The 17885-nt window shown below is 26.6% G+C and overlaps 1 protein-coding gene across 1 annotated transcript in view; it reads left to right on the plus strand.

The window, feature by feature from the left end:
* LOC107455061 (Myosin 81F) overlaps window positions 1-17885 on the plus strand; it is a 191188-nt gene extending 173303 nt beyond the window's left edge. The window contains exons 33-44 of the mRNA XM_071183863.1: window positions 1829-1995; window positions 4435-4593; window positions 4683-4764; window positions 5505-5620; window positions 5702-5795; window positions 5956-6071; window positions 6153-6272; window positions 7043-7110; window positions 8538-8709; window positions 9994-10077; window positions 10921-11040; window positions 15098-17885. Coding sequence (XP_071039964.1) covers window positions 1829-1995; window positions 4435-4593; window positions 4683-4764; window positions 5505-5620; window positions 5702-5795; window positions 5956-6071; window positions 6153-6272; window positions 7043-7110; window positions 8538-8709; window positions 9994-10077; window positions 10921-11040; window positions 15098-15283 — 1484 coding nt within the window. The 3' untranslated portion in view covers window positions 15284-17885. The remainder of the gene's footprint in view (window positions 1-1828; window positions 1996-4434; window positions 4594-4682; window positions 4765-5504; window positions 5621-5701; window positions 5796-5955; window positions 6072-6152; window positions 6273-7042; window positions 7111-8537; window positions 8710-9993; window positions 10078-10920; window positions 11041-15097) is intronic.

Consider the following 17885-nt stretch of genomic DNA (forward strand, 5'->3'; position numbering starts at 1 on the left):
TTATTCCATTATTAACTGTTCTAAAATTGAGTTTTAGCTTTAAATTAAGTATAAATAAGAGTTATAGAATGAAATGAAGTTTTTTGACTGGTTTTGACAAAAAAATATTTCTTAATAAAAAGCTTAATTAAAATTTTAATGTTATGCTTGGTAATCAGATATTCTAAAATTAATAATTTAAGGTAAAGTTGAAAAATGTATAAAATATTTCAAAATAAAGACAAATTTGATCTCAAAAACTGCAAATTTTTATGTCACACTAACAGCTGTACAACAATGGTAATGCATAAATTTAAAGATAATTTTTTTCTTAAATTAACAATGTGACTACCTGTATTTTGAACTAAATTCTTGAAAAATTTTCTAAAAACATAAAATATAATTAGATATATTGTTTAATTTTGAATTTTCAAACAAGAATTCGAAATTTTTTTACTTAAAGCTTGATATAAATAACAAATTCGCATTTAGCTTTTAGTTCAAAATATTGGTAACATTAAACAAAATTTTAAAGAATTCTATTATGAACTTTTTTGTAAAGTGTGTTAGCAATAAAAAATTTCCAATGTTCTTCAGAAAATACATTTGAAATGCAAAAAAAATCTGAAATGTAAAAAAAATTATGGAATTAATTTATCTTAAAAATATAATATCTTTAAATGAAAAAAAGATTTAAACACTCAAAGTATAAGAAAAACTTTTTAGTTTCGTTTTAGGAAATTTACTTCCAGTTTTGGTTTCATCTCTCAGAATTCAAAAAAATTGTAAAAATTTTTTCTATGTCTAAAAATGGGAGAACAATAAGCTCTAATTATTAAAAATTTAATTATTAAAAATTTAAAGGTTTTCTTTAGCTAATGAACTAAAGTTCGTATATGGATAGGAATAATAATAATAAAAGAGCATCAGGCCCACGTCCGAGAGGTTGTGAGTTCCATCCCCCCCGGTCGAAGGTGACTGGTGCACGTTAAATCTGTCGGATCACAAAGTCCTTCATATTCCAATAACAAATCATACCTCTTGGGGTCCTGAATGAGAGATTAATCGTTCTCTGGTTCAGCTCAAAATTACAATCTGTGAATGAATAAATGGATTTATGAATGGATCAGCCTTTAAAACGAGTTGTGACGTGTGTGTGGCTGAAGTCGTAATCTTTGCCATAGATGGCACCACTGAAAAGAAAGAAACGCACTTTCCACCTTAACTTCATTTGGTTTCACCAAACAGGCTTTCTGTTATTGGCAAGTGGTGTTGGAGTGAACCGTGGTTCGATCCCGGCGATGGCTGGTCGATACGAATTCCGCATCCGGCTTGCACCGACCACAATGCTGACGTGAAATATCCACAATGGTAGATGGATCATGGGTTAGAGTCCTCTTGCCGTCAGGCTAACCGTGGGAGGTTCTCATGGTCTTCCTCTCCATGTAGCGCAAATACGGGTTAGTTCCATTAAAAAGTCCTCCACAAAGGCAAAATTTCTCCCAATACTTGATCCAGGAGTTCCCTTGTCTTATGGATTGGGTTCAAAATTACAGGGCTACGAAGTTGAACATTAGTAGTCGTAAACCCAAAATCTGCGTCGGCTGTTCAACGACGGTTATAAAAATTTTAAAAAAGTGGCGTTGGAAACAGCAACAGTCACCTATTTGGATACCTGAGGATTTCCATACATTTCTATATATATTTTGTATGACCAGATAAGAAACATTTTGAAATTTTTTTTGTGGGGTAAAATTATGATTTTGTTATTATGATTGTGTTATAATTGTAACAATTATAGTAAAATACACTACATGTTTGAATACAACTTGCTTTTTAAATATAATAGATGCGAATAGCAGAGTGAACTTGAGACACTGGCAATTGATGGCTCTGGCATGTAGTGTTGCTGCCCCGACGGATAGGCTTATAATAAGTTATCTTCATGCCCATGTAAGGCGATGTTCGATTGATGAAGTAACCGAAGAAGGGCAGTATGCACAGTTCTCACTCAGGGTAACCATTTTCTTTCTTTTTTTCAAAAAATAAGATATTGTATCTCAATTAACAAGTTATATTTTGTCATATAAAGAAGTACCACTATCTGCATGCATAGAATTAATAAGTTAATACATATTTTGTTAATAAGTTTTGCAAGTGACATTTAAAAATCAATAAAAGTTTGTAAATGTTTATGACTATTGTTAATTTATAGAAGTATTTCTTATAATGGAGAAATGTTTATTTCCTGATAAAGTCTAAAGAATTTTTGTCATAAAAAGAAAAAATATTTGTTTAATTGTCCAAAATTTTTGTTTATGGATAGTTGACCATGTAAAGTTAAGAGCAGATGGCGCTGGGGGGTCGAGATTCGCCGTAAGACTTTCGGGTTACTATTTCAGACTTATTTTTACGCCTAAGATTGAAAAAAACACACCATCCAATATTATACCTGTAGTGTTTTTAATGTAACGCGTTCTTTCAATATAACTTTCGACAACACAAACAACAAATAATTTCGGAAGATTAATTAAACTTGCTAAGATGCTACTCACAATAGAAAAAACGGCACTATTTTACACAAATATAGCCAAATAAGGGATAACACTCAAAATATGGTAAACCTTACACTTTATATGTGCTGTGATATTAATTTTGTTAAGCTTGTTCTAGAGTAATGACCTGTTATAATTTATAAATTGCAGAAAACTCTTATGAATAGTAAAATTACTCTTAAATTTAAACATAAATCACAGTAATAAAACTTCCTAGAATATTAAGCTTGTTCACACTTTGCCTCGTAAACATAACATAAGCAGAGAGATACACCGGAAGTTTTCTAAATTTTTTCTGGTTTTAGGAAACTTGTTATTGCTTATGTTCAGTCATCCATCCATAGTTGTTTAAGATTTCGGTACTTTATTATAATTTTATCCGTCATTAAAATAAGAAATATCGGTAATTATATTGATATTTTTTCTGCACATGAATTTATCTGTGATTCTGTCTCATGGAATTATATCTATACAGAAAACTGCTATTTGTATTTTTATTTAACTGTTGTCTCATACTTTTATTTTGATTAACATTAACCAGAAAGGAAATATCTTTTACGTTTAAATACATAAATTTTTTATGATGATGTGATGAAGCTTTACATAAGTTTTGCTGTTCATCATCATCATAAACTATGATCATTTCAATAATATCCTCAAGGGGTTTATATTTTTAATATTTTATTATCATTAAAATAAGAAATATCAATAATTATATTAATATTTCTTTTACACATAAATTTATCTGCAATTCTGTCTCATAGAATTATATCTATACAAGAATACTGCTGTTTGTATTTTTATTTAACTGTTGTCATACTTTTATTTTGATTTACACATATCAGATTGGAAATATCTTTTTATTTAATAGCATAAATTTTGTGATTATGTGATGAAGCTTTCCATGGGTTCTGCTGTTCATCATTGTCATAAACTGTGATCATTTTATATTTTTAGAATAAGTATGCTCCATAACCCTGAGGTGTCTATGTGGAGCTTATTCCAATTGTATGTTTCTTAACTCTTCTTATCCCCCTTGTACCCTTATTGCTACCCTCTATTTTTTTTTTATTTTTCTGCGCAATTTAGTTTCAAATTTGAGTTTTTAATTTTGTTTTACTTGCATAAGTAATACCCCACGTCTTTTTTCTTTCTTGTTTTGTGTTCTTTACAGAATTGACGATCGAAATGGGCTGCAGGTGGCGTAGAGCAGAACTCTTTTCCTATGGCAACAGTTCACATGCTTTCCCCATTAGCGTGTGGAAAGTCATAGAGGAAGGAAGTCCGTTAGTTTCTCTCTGGATTTTCATATAGATTAAAATCTTTTAACTTGAAAAACTATATGGAACTGAAAACTACATTAAACATAGTTCTAAATAAAAGTATCGTGGAAATTTTAAGAAATATTTTTATTATATAAAAAGGAAAAATATTAAGAAAAGGGAAAATATCGTAGTACATTCCTATACAACTGAAAAAAGGAGGAGAGGGAAGGGAGAAGGGCTAAAGGCATGAAACCGGTCTCTCCCCAGATGGCGTATTCGAGTGTTGCGATCGCGAATAGCCATAGTTAGGGTCTTGTGCCATGAACCGCACTTTTAAAACCATTTTTTAATAAGTATTTTTTTAGAAATGAAATATCTTATTTTTTGTATAAAAATATTTAATGTATTTAAAATTATAATAAATTAAAATAAAAATATTTAAAATTGATCTTTAATCTTAATCATGAGATCTAAATCATGTCTTTAAAATTGATATGATTCATGCTTCTCTTCATGGTATAGTCTTACATCTGTATTGTTATTAGTCCTTTTCAATAACTATATACTATCTTTTTATTTCAATTTAGGTTTTTTAAAATTCCCATGTTTTTTTAAATGAAACCTTCTATTTTTAGTGCCTCATGAGGTCTCTTGAGACACATGGTAGGCGTTGGCCACCATCTAAGCAAGAGATAGGGTGCACCATCAGCAGGAGGCCCGTGCATGCTAGAATATATTTTCTAGATGGACAATTCCAGCCTGTTGAGTTTGACCCATGTGCCTCAATGGGAGAGGTATAGCATTTATTTTTTGAGAATTCTGAAATTTTAGTTCTTTTATTGTAATTTATAATTAATAACATTTAATGGATTCTTTATTTCAGGTTATGGAAATGGTGCGAGCCAAAATTGATTTACGCCCTAGAGTTGAAGGTTATGCTCTGTATGAAGTCATAGGAAACAACGGTAAGAAAAATCTTTAAATTGTTGGACTGACTATGCATAACTAATTTTGCGACATTCGTTGTGTGTTTGATAATTAAGCAGTTGATTAGAATCCTGTGGTCTGACCTTGCATTTGAATTAAGCGGTCAGTCAAGCATTTAACTTTGAAGAACCCTTTTTGTAACAATATAAATGAACATCGGATGCGAGATAAGACCTAGGGATCACATTTTCATCCCATAAAATTAACTTTATAAATACTCCGGCAAAAAACTGATAAGTGAAACCAGAACCACAGATTAATGAGCCATCGTAGCTCATATCAGTTACTATAAAGAGTAAGATTGTTTCTGGAATATTCCATATTTTTGTTCAATATTACTGTTTTGTTACTGATAACTTAAAATACAACTTGTTTTCATTTAAATAGTAATTGATTTAATTTTTAAACAAATATTCAAACTTTATTATTAAATGTATTCTTTATTTCCAAGGATATCATCAGCACACTAAAATATTAATATCTGCATGGATTCTTATCTATAAATATAATGCTATCTGGCAAACTGAAACTTCCATTGTTTTTTTTTAAATTAATATAAATATTATTATTATATTTAATTTTATATTTAAACAGTATGCCTTTTGAATGATAAAAGCTGTAATAGTGATGAAATTAGATGCTAATTTGTAAATTCTGATTTTCAATGTTTTTTTTAAAAAAAGAGTAAAATATTTTTTTTTGAAATGTTATAATTTAGAAAGAGCTTTGTTACCTGATGAAAAAATTTGTGATACCATGGCCAAATGGGAGAGATATCAGGAAGGTCAGAGTAAAGTGACTGCTAATCGAAAACAGCATTTCTTTTTATTCAAAGTTAGTATATTTCTTAACACTAATGTCTTAACTTAAGCTGAAAAATTGAAATAATTCATTTTCTAAATTTTTTTTCTCCAGAAACATTTGTTCCTGGATGCCTACATTGACTTTTCTGATCGANAGTTTTTCGTCAGTCCTATCAGATTCGAGTTATCGCGAATTCACTGTATAAGTATTATTATTATATTTAATTTTATATTTAAACAGTATGCCTTTTAAATGATAAAAGCTCTAATAGTGATGAAATTAGATGCTAATTTGTAAATTCTGATTTTCAATGTTTTTTTTTTTTAAAATAGTAAAATATTTTTTTTTGAAATGTTATAATTTAGAAAGAGCTTTGTTACCTGATGAAAAAATTTGTGATACCATGGCCAAATGGGAGAGATATCAGGAAGGTCAGAGTAAAGTGACTGCTAATCGAAAACAGCATTTCTTTTTATTCAAAGTTAGTATATTTCTTAACACTAATGTCTTAACTTAAGCTGAAAAATTGAAATAATTCATTTTCTAAATTTTTTTTCTCCAGAAACATTTGTTCCTGGATGCCTACATTGACTTTTCTGATCGAGTAGAGAAAGAGCTGATCTACCATCAAATTGTTCATAACATTCGACATGACAGATTCCCAGTAACTGAGCAAGAAGCTGTAAGTTACAGTTAATTGAAATGTTTGCTTTAATTTTATTTTAATTCCTTTTTTATTTTTCATCAAAAACATGCAAATTATAATAATCTAAAATATAATAATTCATATAGCTGTTGCTTGTTAAACCATTTAATATTCAGGTTTTATGTATCTCAAAGAAAACCTGGAAACTTAAATATTTCAAGCTAGCTTAAAATGTCTGCATATACTGAGGAAAAATGAAAATGTTTGCTTAAAACCTAGAAAAAGAAGTTAACCTAAAAAAATTAAATTTTTCAAACCTTTTTATTTTTGTAAAGAATTTTTTTTTAATATCATGATTTTTTCATGTAGCTGAAAATTATTAATTTTCCAATGCAGGGTTGAAACTAATATAAAAAATGTATTTCCTGTAATATTTGAATAATTTTTTTATGTTATTACTGCTCAAATGAAGCTTTTGATTTAATTTTTAATCTGAATGTAATATTTTTGATTTTTTTTCAAGATTTGTTGTTTGTTAATAATAAACAATCTTTTGTTTGAAATTAACTAAATTAATAATTTTAATATATACATTTTTAATATATATATATATATTTATGCTTTATGTTTATAAATAATTATATTATCTTTTTATAAAGTTTAATTGTTTTTAGCTTTGCTATTTAATGATGAATTGCTATGCGATGAATTGCTTTATGATTAACTGCTTTATGATGAATTTTTTTATGATGAAATGCTTTATTTAATGATGAATTTAGATGATTAAAAGTTTACAATTTTTGTAGGTTATGTTATGTGCTCTAAAAGCGCAACTAGATGTTGGTGATTGTCAGCAAGGCACTTTAGATTATAAGTAAGTTTCAAGTGTCATATAATTTTACCAGATTTGAAATATAGGAATTTTCAGAAAATTTGTTTGATTTTGATTTTTTATGATTAACTAAAAATTACTTAGTTAAAAAAATTTTTATTAAAAAATATTTTATTAACGAGTAAAATCTATGTATAGTCTTACAAAATTTAATAAAATTTTATCAGGACTTGATGCTGTAAATGGAACCTGTTTTGGAAATTTTCTTACAGTCTGAAATTTGAAAAGTCATGAAATAAAAAAAAAAGATTTTAGAACAAACATAATTTTTAAAAAAAAATATCACTAAATTGTAAAAACATTAATAATCACTGAAAATGTATTGTTTATTTTTCTATAGTCTTACAATTAATATTTAGATTTTGAATTTCTTATTGAAATGAATATTAATGTGCTATGTGTTAATAGTAAAAGTAGTTATAATAATATGTTATTAGTTGAAGTCATCAAATCAAACCAAATGATGTATCTTACTCACTTATTTCGATCAAAAGATTACAATCCCAAAAAGGTTTTGACCTTCAACAAGCCCGGAGGCACTAGAACTGGGAAGACCTCCACTCACATGACTTTGGGCTGTTGTGCCAAGAAGAAACGAGATAATGTGTTACAAATCTCAGATTACTGATTTTTATTTTGTGTTTTAAAAAAGATTAAAAATGTTAATTACAGTAAATTAAAATTTATTAAGAAACTTTTTTTTCAACAATGGAAAATTATACATGATCTCGGTTACTTGAATAATGTATTTTTTAGAATCTTTTGTTCAAAAACGTCTGATTTTGTTATAAGCTAATATCTTCTTTTTTATTATGTATTACAATATTGTCTTATATATCAATTCATTCCTAGAAAGAATATTTCAGAAATTATTTTGGAATATTTTTTGTAACAAATTTATTTTAAAATTGCTGAGGAGGGTTTGCTTAAAATTCAAAATTTGTAATAATGTATTACAATATTGTTTTATATATCAATTCATTCTTGGAAAGAATATTTTAAAAATTATTTTGGAATATTTTTATAGCAAATTTATTTTAAAATTGCTGACGAGGGTTTGCTTAAAATTAAAAACTTGTAACGATTTAGGTAATAGAGAAAATGTGAAATGCACGGTTTGAAAAGATAATAGACCTATCTTTTCCTAATTACAAATAATTAATTTTTGTTCGTGTTTAGCATTCCACCTACTAATATACTTTAAAATTGTTTGCATTTAGACCTTCAATGTGCCATTGTCAAACTAATAGACTAATAGAAATAATTTTGTTTAACTTACAAAATAATATATACTAAATATTAAAATAATAGACACTTAACCTATTTTAGAGATAGAAAATCGCCAATGAATTTTCCTTGATATATTTGTTTGCATGAAGTGAAATACTTAAAAAATGTTACTTTTATAGGAGAGTTATGTGTGAATGTCTACCACCTAGAATAATGATGCAGATATCTCCTGAGGCTGTTGAAACGCAACATCGTATTTTGACTGGGATGGATGTGGATCAAAGCAAGGCTGGTTTCCTTATGTTGGTCCAATCTTGGCCTCTTTACAGAGCAACAATTTTTGAAGTCATGGTAATTTAAACGCTTTTCTTCAAACACTATTGAAATTATTGAACTATTCCTTTCTTCAAGCACTATTAAAACTATTTGCAAAGGATTTAAATTTTTGGAAATTAATTATTGTTCGTATGTAAAGGCTTTAGTTCTCATTGCAAAATGTAGTTTTTTGTTAATGACTAATAACAGTCTAAGTAACAGTGATCAGTGCTATAATATTTAATTGAAACTTGATTACTTCATTTTTATATAATTACTGGAATTCTTGCTATCATGACATGTTATCATGACATAGACATAATCATGTTTTTTTGCATGAATGCCTTTCCACATGGGAAATTTTTTTTTCATGCTACTGTATAAGAAGATATCTTTAAACTTTTTTTTTTACTTGGTGTCTAAATGTAAGCATAGTGTTGAGAAGGAGCAAATGAAATTATAATTAATCAAGTGTAAATAGTAATAATTAAAGAGTTACATTCTGTGGTATGTAACATTTGAAAAAATAATGATTGCCCCATTTGCAGTATATAATTGAAAAAAATAAGCTCTTAGTTGCAGCCTGTAATAATTGCATCAACATTAAAATGAAGCATCGTGTAAAAGAATAATTCTTTTTTTTGTCTTGTTTTTATTTTATTTTTTTTTTAAAAAAAAATTCCTTTTATCTTATTTTAAGTTTTATTTTTAAAGATTACTTTCAGTTTTTTTAAAATAATTTTATGAAATTTAAATGTGTAAAAGTGTAAATAGTTTCTTAAAACTAATTTAGTTTTTTTGCCTTATTGTTTTTCTCTGTGATAAATCTTAATGTTATTGTCAAACTATAAAAGTGATAAATTCAAATTGTAACACAGAAAAATATTCCCTTACCTCACTTTGTTATAATTTTCTCTTTGTAATCATATCTTTTCTATTATGACAGCAGGGATGGAATTTTTTTTTTCTTCAATGCTCTTTAAAAATATTAGCAGCTTTTTTTATCTTATAAAGAGTATTTAAAATGTTTTAATTGTATACAGTAATTAATTTTTTTTATTAAAATTTAATCAATTAATTCCAATTTTTTATGGTGGATACAAACTAATTTTATTCAAAAAGTTGGATTAAAAATTAGTTATGTGTTGTTTTACTTGATCTGGCTACAATTAATTTCTAAGACATCCATGAATTTTTATACTACTACTTGTTTTGAAAAATAGAAGTAATTTTATTAAACTACTGTATTAGTTTATTAAGAAACAAAATATATTGCATAATATATTTTGTAAATTTCTGAATTATGGAAATTTTTTTTAGCAATCTTATACGTCTTCTTGGCCAAAAGCCTTGTGGTTGGCTGTGGATCAAGTAGGAATTCATCTATTGGAGTTAAGGTCAAGGGTAAGATATTTAAACGTTTTCAATTTAAGACATTAAACTAGAAAACAAAGTTTACTTTTTATTTGCATCTTTAATTGCATCATTTTTAAAGTCTCTTCATAGAAATATGTAAGATATGTAAATGTTTTTGATTTAAGACATTAAACTAGGAAACAAAATTTACTTTTCATTTGCATCTTAAATTGCATCATTTTTAAAGTCTCTTCATTGAAATATGTAAGATTTGTAAATGTTTTCGATTTAAGACATTAAACTAGAAAGCAAAATTTACTTTTCATTTGCATCTTTAATTGCATCATTTTTAAAGTCTCTTCATTGAAATATGCAAGATATTTAAATGTTTTCGATTTTAGACATTACACTAGAAAACAAAATTTACTTTTCATTTGCATCTTTAATTGCATCATTTATAAAGTCTCTTCATTGAAATACCTATTTACAATTTATTAATTTTTTTAAGGTAAATTTTTATTTTACTGTACACTTTTTAAGATTATTATTTTTTAAATGTGTGATTTTGTATTTTTAATTAATGTTTATTCTACTGCTAAAGTTGCATTAAAAGTCGGTTATTTTAAATCTAAAAAAAGGCATATCTTTATTTCTTAAAATATAAAAATAATAAAATTGTCCTCTTTTAAGTTAGTCGATATAATTTTATTTACCTATAAAATTATATGGACTAACTTATGAGATTTTACTTTAGTTTTAAAGTCATTTTATTGAAATCTATTATGGATATTCATGCTGTGATTTTTTTGTTGTTGCCGTAATTGTTTTTAAATATTTTGATATATTTTGTCAATCTCATTTGAAGTTTATAGCTAATTGTTTTTATTTCAGAATGTCTTGTGCACGTGTGAATATGAAAGCATTATAAATTACAGTCCTTCTTTAAATAGCCTTATGATTGTTACTGGTACTGGAAGGAAAGGCTCAAAATATATCTTTTCCACTAACCAGGTTAGTGACTGAATATTTCTTTATAATTATCATAAAAAGAAGAAAAAAAATTGAGAAATTTCTTATATATTTTATTTATTTATGCTCTTATCCATTTGGGAGAAAAAAATGAAAATAAATGGATAAAAGTGAAGTTGCAAAAATTAATAGATGTGAATAGATATCATGAAATGTAGGAACTGATTTTGATTTTTAAACAAAATTATTTTTTCTTAATTTTTGTTTCTACTTTGGATTGTTCAAAAATTTGGTTGTAGAAANGTAAATTTGTAAAATATGTACATTTTTTTAGCAATCTTATACGTCTTCTTGGCCAAAAGCCTTGTGGTTGGCTGTGGATCAAGTAGGAATTCATCTATTGGAGTTAAGGTCAAGGGTAAGATATTTAAATGTTTTTGATTTAAGACATTAAACTAGAAAACAAAATTTACTTTTCATTTGCATCTTAAATTGCATTATTTTTAAAGTCTCTTCATTGAAATATGTAAGATATTTAAATGTTTTCGATTTTAGACATTAAACTAGAAAACAAAATTTACTTTTCATTTGCATCTTTAATTGCATCATTTTTAAAGTCTCTTCATTGAAATATGTAAGATATTTAAATGTTTTCGATTTAAGACATTAAACTAGAAAACAAAATTTACTTTTCATTTGCATCTTTAATTGCATCATTTTTAAAGTCTCTTCATTGAAATATGCAAGATATTTGAATGTTTTCGATTTTAGACATTAAACTAGAAAACAAAATTTACTTTTCATTTGCATTTTTAATTGCATCATTTTTAAAGTCTCTGCATTGAAATACGTATTTACAATTTATAAATTTATTTTTAAGGTAAATTTTTATCTTACTGTACACTTTTTAAGATTATTATTTTTTAAATATGTGATTTTGTATTTTTAATAAATGTTTATTCTACTACTGAAGTTGCATTAAAAGTCGGTTATTTTTAATCTAAAAAAAGACATATCTTTATTTCTTAAAATATAAAAATAAATAATAAAATTATACTCTTTTAAGATATTTAAATGATTTAGTAAATAAATTATTTAGTAAGTAAAATTAAATATTATAATTTTATTTACCTATAAAATTATATTGACTAACTTATGAGATTTTACTTTAGTTTTAAAGCCATTTTATTGAAATCTATTATGGGTATTCATGCTGTGATTTTTTTGACATAAGTGTTTTTAAATATTTTTATATATTTTGTCAATCTCATTTGAAGTTTATAGCTAATTTTTTTTAATTTCAGAATGTCTTGTGCACGTGTGAATATGAAAGCATTATAAATTACAGTCCTTCTTTAAATAGCCTTATGATTGTTACTGGTACTGGAAGGAAAGGCTCAAAATATATCTTTTCCACTAACCAGGTTAGTGACTGAATATTTCTTTATAATTATCATAAAAAGAAGAAAAAAAATTGAGAAATTTCTTATATATTTTATTTATTTATGCTCTTATCCATTTGGGAGAAAAAAATGAAAATAAATGGATAAAAGTGAAGTTGCAAAAATTAATAGATGTGAATAGATATCATGAAATGTAGGAACTGATTTTGATTTTTAAACAAAATTATTTTTTCTTAATTTTTGTTTCTACTTTGGATTGTTCAAAAATTTGGTTGTAGAAATGTTAAAATATTAGTAGAAACTTTAGAAATGTGAAAATAAAACAGGCATTGATTATTCTTTTATAAGCATTAAATGGCAGCTTATATGATCTACTAAGTTTTTGGTTTAAATTTCAAAAATACTTAAAGTATTGCTATCTGTGAAAAATATTTTCAACTTGTAATTTTCTAGGTTTTCTGTCAACTAAAATTATAATTTATATGAAAAATAGTTTTTTTTTATTTTTTTTATTTTTTATTTCCTGAAATAATTTTTACTTCCAATAAAGAATAGGGTATACCTCGTGTTATGAATATTATTTATTGACATAAAATTACTTAAATAATATATTTTTTGTTAAATTAATATTTTTGATCTACATTAATTAATATTTTTTATGTTAACTGATTTCTAAAAATAATGATTCCTTAAATTTCACAATAAAATTTATGTTGATTATTGTGTTCAGTAAGTTTTTTAATTGTTCTATATCTTATAAAAACTCTGCAATAAATCTGGAAAATGGCCGAACAATAAATAGCCACTAATTCTCAAATGTAATATATTTTATTTACAATTTTTTAGTAATATTTCTTGTAAAAATTTTTCTGCAGTTAAAATTAATTTATGTTAAATTAAATCAGAATATAAGTTTGTACAAAAAAATATATTGAAAAACTTTTTAAGAATGCTGACTTCAAATTGATTCCTAGATTTGCATATTTAATATTAAACTGTGTCATTGGGCAAATAAATGATGTGTTTAATAAAATTAGAGTTCAGAATTTTGTGAAGGTTTTATAGAAAAAGCTTTTAAAAGCCTGATAATTCTTTATTTATTTTTCTTCTGAAACTGAGAAGGAACCTTAAGTATATTAAGTTCATAAGTAAGATACTTAAGCTTAAGATCAGGACAGGAAGATCTTGTTGGGTAAAAAGTGATAATGCATATATTATAAAAAATTCACTTTGATACAGTAAATATTTATTTCCAACAGGAGATTTCATTTTGCTTAAGTTACACGAGTTTTCACAAAGAGATGTTAACACAATACTGTCACATTTTTATGAGAAGAAACGCCTATCAACAGTATCTATGGCAGCAAAATCTATTTATTTCAAAACTACAAAAAATTGGGTTATCACTTTTCAACCCTAAGGTCTTCATATATAGGTCACAAACAGAGGGATTGCTAGGGTTTACAGTGCTTGATGACAAACTCAGTTTTTGCACCCCTTTGCCTTGTGGTATATGCATCCTTTTAATAAGGGCCTTTTCAGGATCACTTCAAAATGATTACAGTTCACTACACTTGGCATTTGATTGTTAAATTTTACATGAAATAGGATTTTTTTTAAACTTTAAATAAAGTATTATTTTTGAAACAACGTAACTTGTTAATCTGTTAAATTTTTGATTCAGTTTAAAATTTAACAGTGTGTGTTACTAATGTAGTTTCTATTATACTTAGATGTTTTTGATTGCGCTTACTCTGTTTCATTCTAAGGGCATTTTTCATTAAATATATTGCCAATTTATTATTAAAAAAAAACTTTTAAGTAAAACAAATTACAATGATAGTAACAGACATCCTTTTAAATTTTTCGGCAGATCGGATAAAAATTTGAGAAAATTAGGGTGCTCTTAACTTACAAATGAAACTATTTAAAAACGAAAAACATTTTATTCTAGAATTTATTTTCAATTATTTTTTCATTTATTTTGCACCACTCTAAGGCTGTGCCTTGGAACATATGTCTCCTGATGCCGCTCGCTAACTGTGCCACTGGTCATAAACTTCATTAAGGCCTGGTTTCTTATGATAAGCGCCTTCTCTGGGCGTTAACGTACCGCCGATGCCAACAAAATACTGTTTAGTTAGCTCAGCGTGAGCAGTCGATCCAACGCAGACATTATCTCGCATTGCGCATGCGTTAATAATGTAAACAGATATTTATTTTTAATTTGTATTTATTTTGTTATTGTCAACCAGTGCTTTAGAGAACAAATAATGCCTTTCTCCAAGAAAAAACACATTATAGCTTAACTAAATGAAGAAGAAGAAAAAGAAGAAGCTATGTTTAATGTTAAAATCAAAATCTTGGCTGAATTCAATGCTCTGTTGGATGTTGTCCGCCATTGCTTCTGTCGTTAACGTTATGTTGTAATCCAACTGCAGTTGATTCGGACATTAGTCGTCGTTCAAGCTGAGCGTTCGATGACGTATGCTGTCTAACTCACAAATTCACCAATCAGGGGTCGCTTCAAGCTGTCGTTCTGTAACGCCGACCTGTCCTAAGAAACCAGGCCTTTAGGTTTTATTATAATTATAATTGCTTTGAATATATTTAAAAATATTTATTATGGGAAACCTAATTTAATATACTCTTTCATTTAACGCCTGCTAAATTTAAAAATGAAATTCTATTTTTAGGCCACCCAAATAGCCCACCTGATTAAAGATTATACAAACGTACTTGCCATGAAGAGGAAGCCAGTTGAAGTGGCCAGACGAAGAAGAACACAAGAGTTGCAAGACGCAGCTGCTCACAAAAGCCATCGTCCTGTCAGCATCCTGTACAAGCCTCCACCACCTCTGGTCAACAATGAACCTGTTTGAGAACTCCAAACAAAACAGACAATGTGGAAAGGAGTGCCTTGAATTCAAAAACATCTTCGTCAAGGACTACATAAAAGATTTGACTGATTTCTCTTCCCCCATATATCAAATATGATATTGAGTTTTCATTTATCTTAAGAGTGTTTGTATTCGATAATGTTTTAATGTTGGATTTTTGAAAAAAAAAGATCTGTAAGCAAGAGCTGGTATCTAAAACAAAAATAGCATTTTTATGTGATCTGTTTAAATTTTTTTTAAATTTCATTTGTATCAAATTACAAATCTTTTATATATTTCTTAAATACGTAATGAATCAAAAGAAAGTATTATGTTCATATAAGGTTTTTGATATGACAATTGGTGCTGATGCAATGATATCATTTTATTCTCATTTAATTTTACACTTATGTTATTTACATATTTTTAAAGTCTGAACTTCGTTTTTACTCAAGCGTACAATTTTTCCTTGTTTTTTTCTCGAAGTGTATCTGAATGCTTTGTGGCGTGCATTTGTTTGCTGGACTCTGACTGCATAGGACTTGAAACTCATTTAACTTTAGAGGCTAAACTCATCTTTCTGCTCAAAGGCCATGATATATATTTTCAATGGCCCATCATTACTGTCTGTGATGTTTGATAATTTAAGCTTTACTATGTCTATATGTGCACTGTCATTTGCTGAATACCAACTTTGCTTTTTATCATCAGCTTTACTGTTAAATTATGTTCAAATCAGGGATAACAAGTTTCTTCCGTAGTGGAAAAAACAATGGAAAAAACTGATTTAGAAAAAATAGTGGATGAACCTAAGTATTAAAGCATTTTTTATAAATAATTTGTAATTACAATCTAGTTTAAAGAACAGTATCAATTTCCAATTCATCATTTTTTAATAGTGGAAGTTACAACTATTGGAGAGAGTAATGAATTCCTAAGAAATAAAAACAAATGTAGTTTTTTTTTCCTTCAATATTTTATGTATAGGAGTCTTCAATATTTTATGTATATTAGTGGAACCTAATTTATAATTGTATATAAAATTGTTAAAATATCATAATTCAACATTTTTTAATACAGTTAACGAATCACATTGAGTTAATTTTTTAATAAATTAACAAATCACGTACTAATTATAATCTCTACTGCATATCACATATTAAATTTAGAATTTGCACGCATTAAATTACGTATAGCTTATTAATTTTTATAATAAAAAACTCTTAGTATACATAAATCAACTCTTAGATAACATGATATATCGCCTTAAAAATCTTTTTAAAATAAATAGTGAAAATGATTTTTTTTTTAAAGAAGTAAATGGAAAATTTTTTTTAACTTTCAGGTAATATTTTAAATTTTATTTGTTCATGCTTAAATTCGTATAATAGTCAGAAAGGTCCTGGATAAGGCACAGATGTTCCTTCCTTCTGTACTATCTGTCCTTCTTACTGTACCTGCTGCATTGGCCCACCTGATATCGTGCCCCTGAGAAAGTGGTCAACAAAATCTGCCCATCTGCTACCCTATTTCTATATTCGGATGGACGTTGTAAAAAAAATTCTTATAATACTTATAGATAAACAAATGTATATGTTACTATTAGTTTCTTACATTTTATCCAGTTTATTTATTTCTGCCAGTTTTTTTCAGTTTCTTCCACTATCTTGGAAGATGTAGGTTTCTTCTGGAAGAAATCCTAACCCTGATTTAAATGAACTCTTGCACAGCTTTATATGTTGTGCAAATGGCTGAACCATTTTTTAAGGGGTGCAATAATTGAGTGTTTATAGAATACTTGAAATTCCTTAGATAGGATTAAAAGATCAATTAGTGATTATTTATATTTTCCTTTGTTGAGATTGAGATAAGTGAGCTTTTATTGTGTTTTCTATTTATTTATTTATTTAATCTTCCATTTATGCTCAATGATTTCAACACAAGTAAAACTGACATTACTTTTACGTACAATATATAAAGATATTTGTTTTCTCATACAATTTGAATACTCATTTTAGTCATTATCATCTTAAATGTGTTTATATTTTAAGGATCTTTAACAAATTATGTTTGTAAGAAAAGAAAATATCTCATTTTAAATTTAAGTTTCATAAAAGCGATTACTTTTTAGATGTATTTTATACTTTATCACAAGCGTTTTTTAATTTTACTCTCATTTTTATCATACCTAACTACATTTATTTATTCTATCATACTCATAAATTCTTGAAAAATTTTTTTAACCAGATAATTTAGTTTATATAATCTCATTTGATTATATTTGAATTGTTTTTGATAATTTGCAAAATTTGTTTTATTTCTTATTTACATTTACTTAGTATAAGTTGGCTGAACAGTTTACTTAATGAAATTATGTAATTTTAGATTTTTTATATATTTTAATGGTGTTTTTTTACAATTGACTTTATTAAATTTGTTTAATTGATTATACCTTACAGTTTTTGAATAGTTTTTTTTATACTATTACATTTTCTACTTAATCATTTCCTTTCATTTTAATGCTACTTACAATTCAAACTTGTTTACTATATTACTAGTATATATAAATATGCAGTAGTTTAGAAATAAAAAAAGTGAAAAAAAA

Source organism: Parasteatoda tepidariorum, chromosome 8 (assembly GCF_043381705.1).
Source record: "Parasteatoda tepidariorum isolate YZ-2023 chromosome 8, CAS_Ptep_4.0, whole genome shotgun sequence".
In the NCBI taxonomy this organism is placed as follows: domain Eukaryota; kingdom Metazoa; phylum Arthropoda; class Arachnida; order Araneae; family Theridiidae; genus Parasteatoda; species Parasteatoda tepidariorum.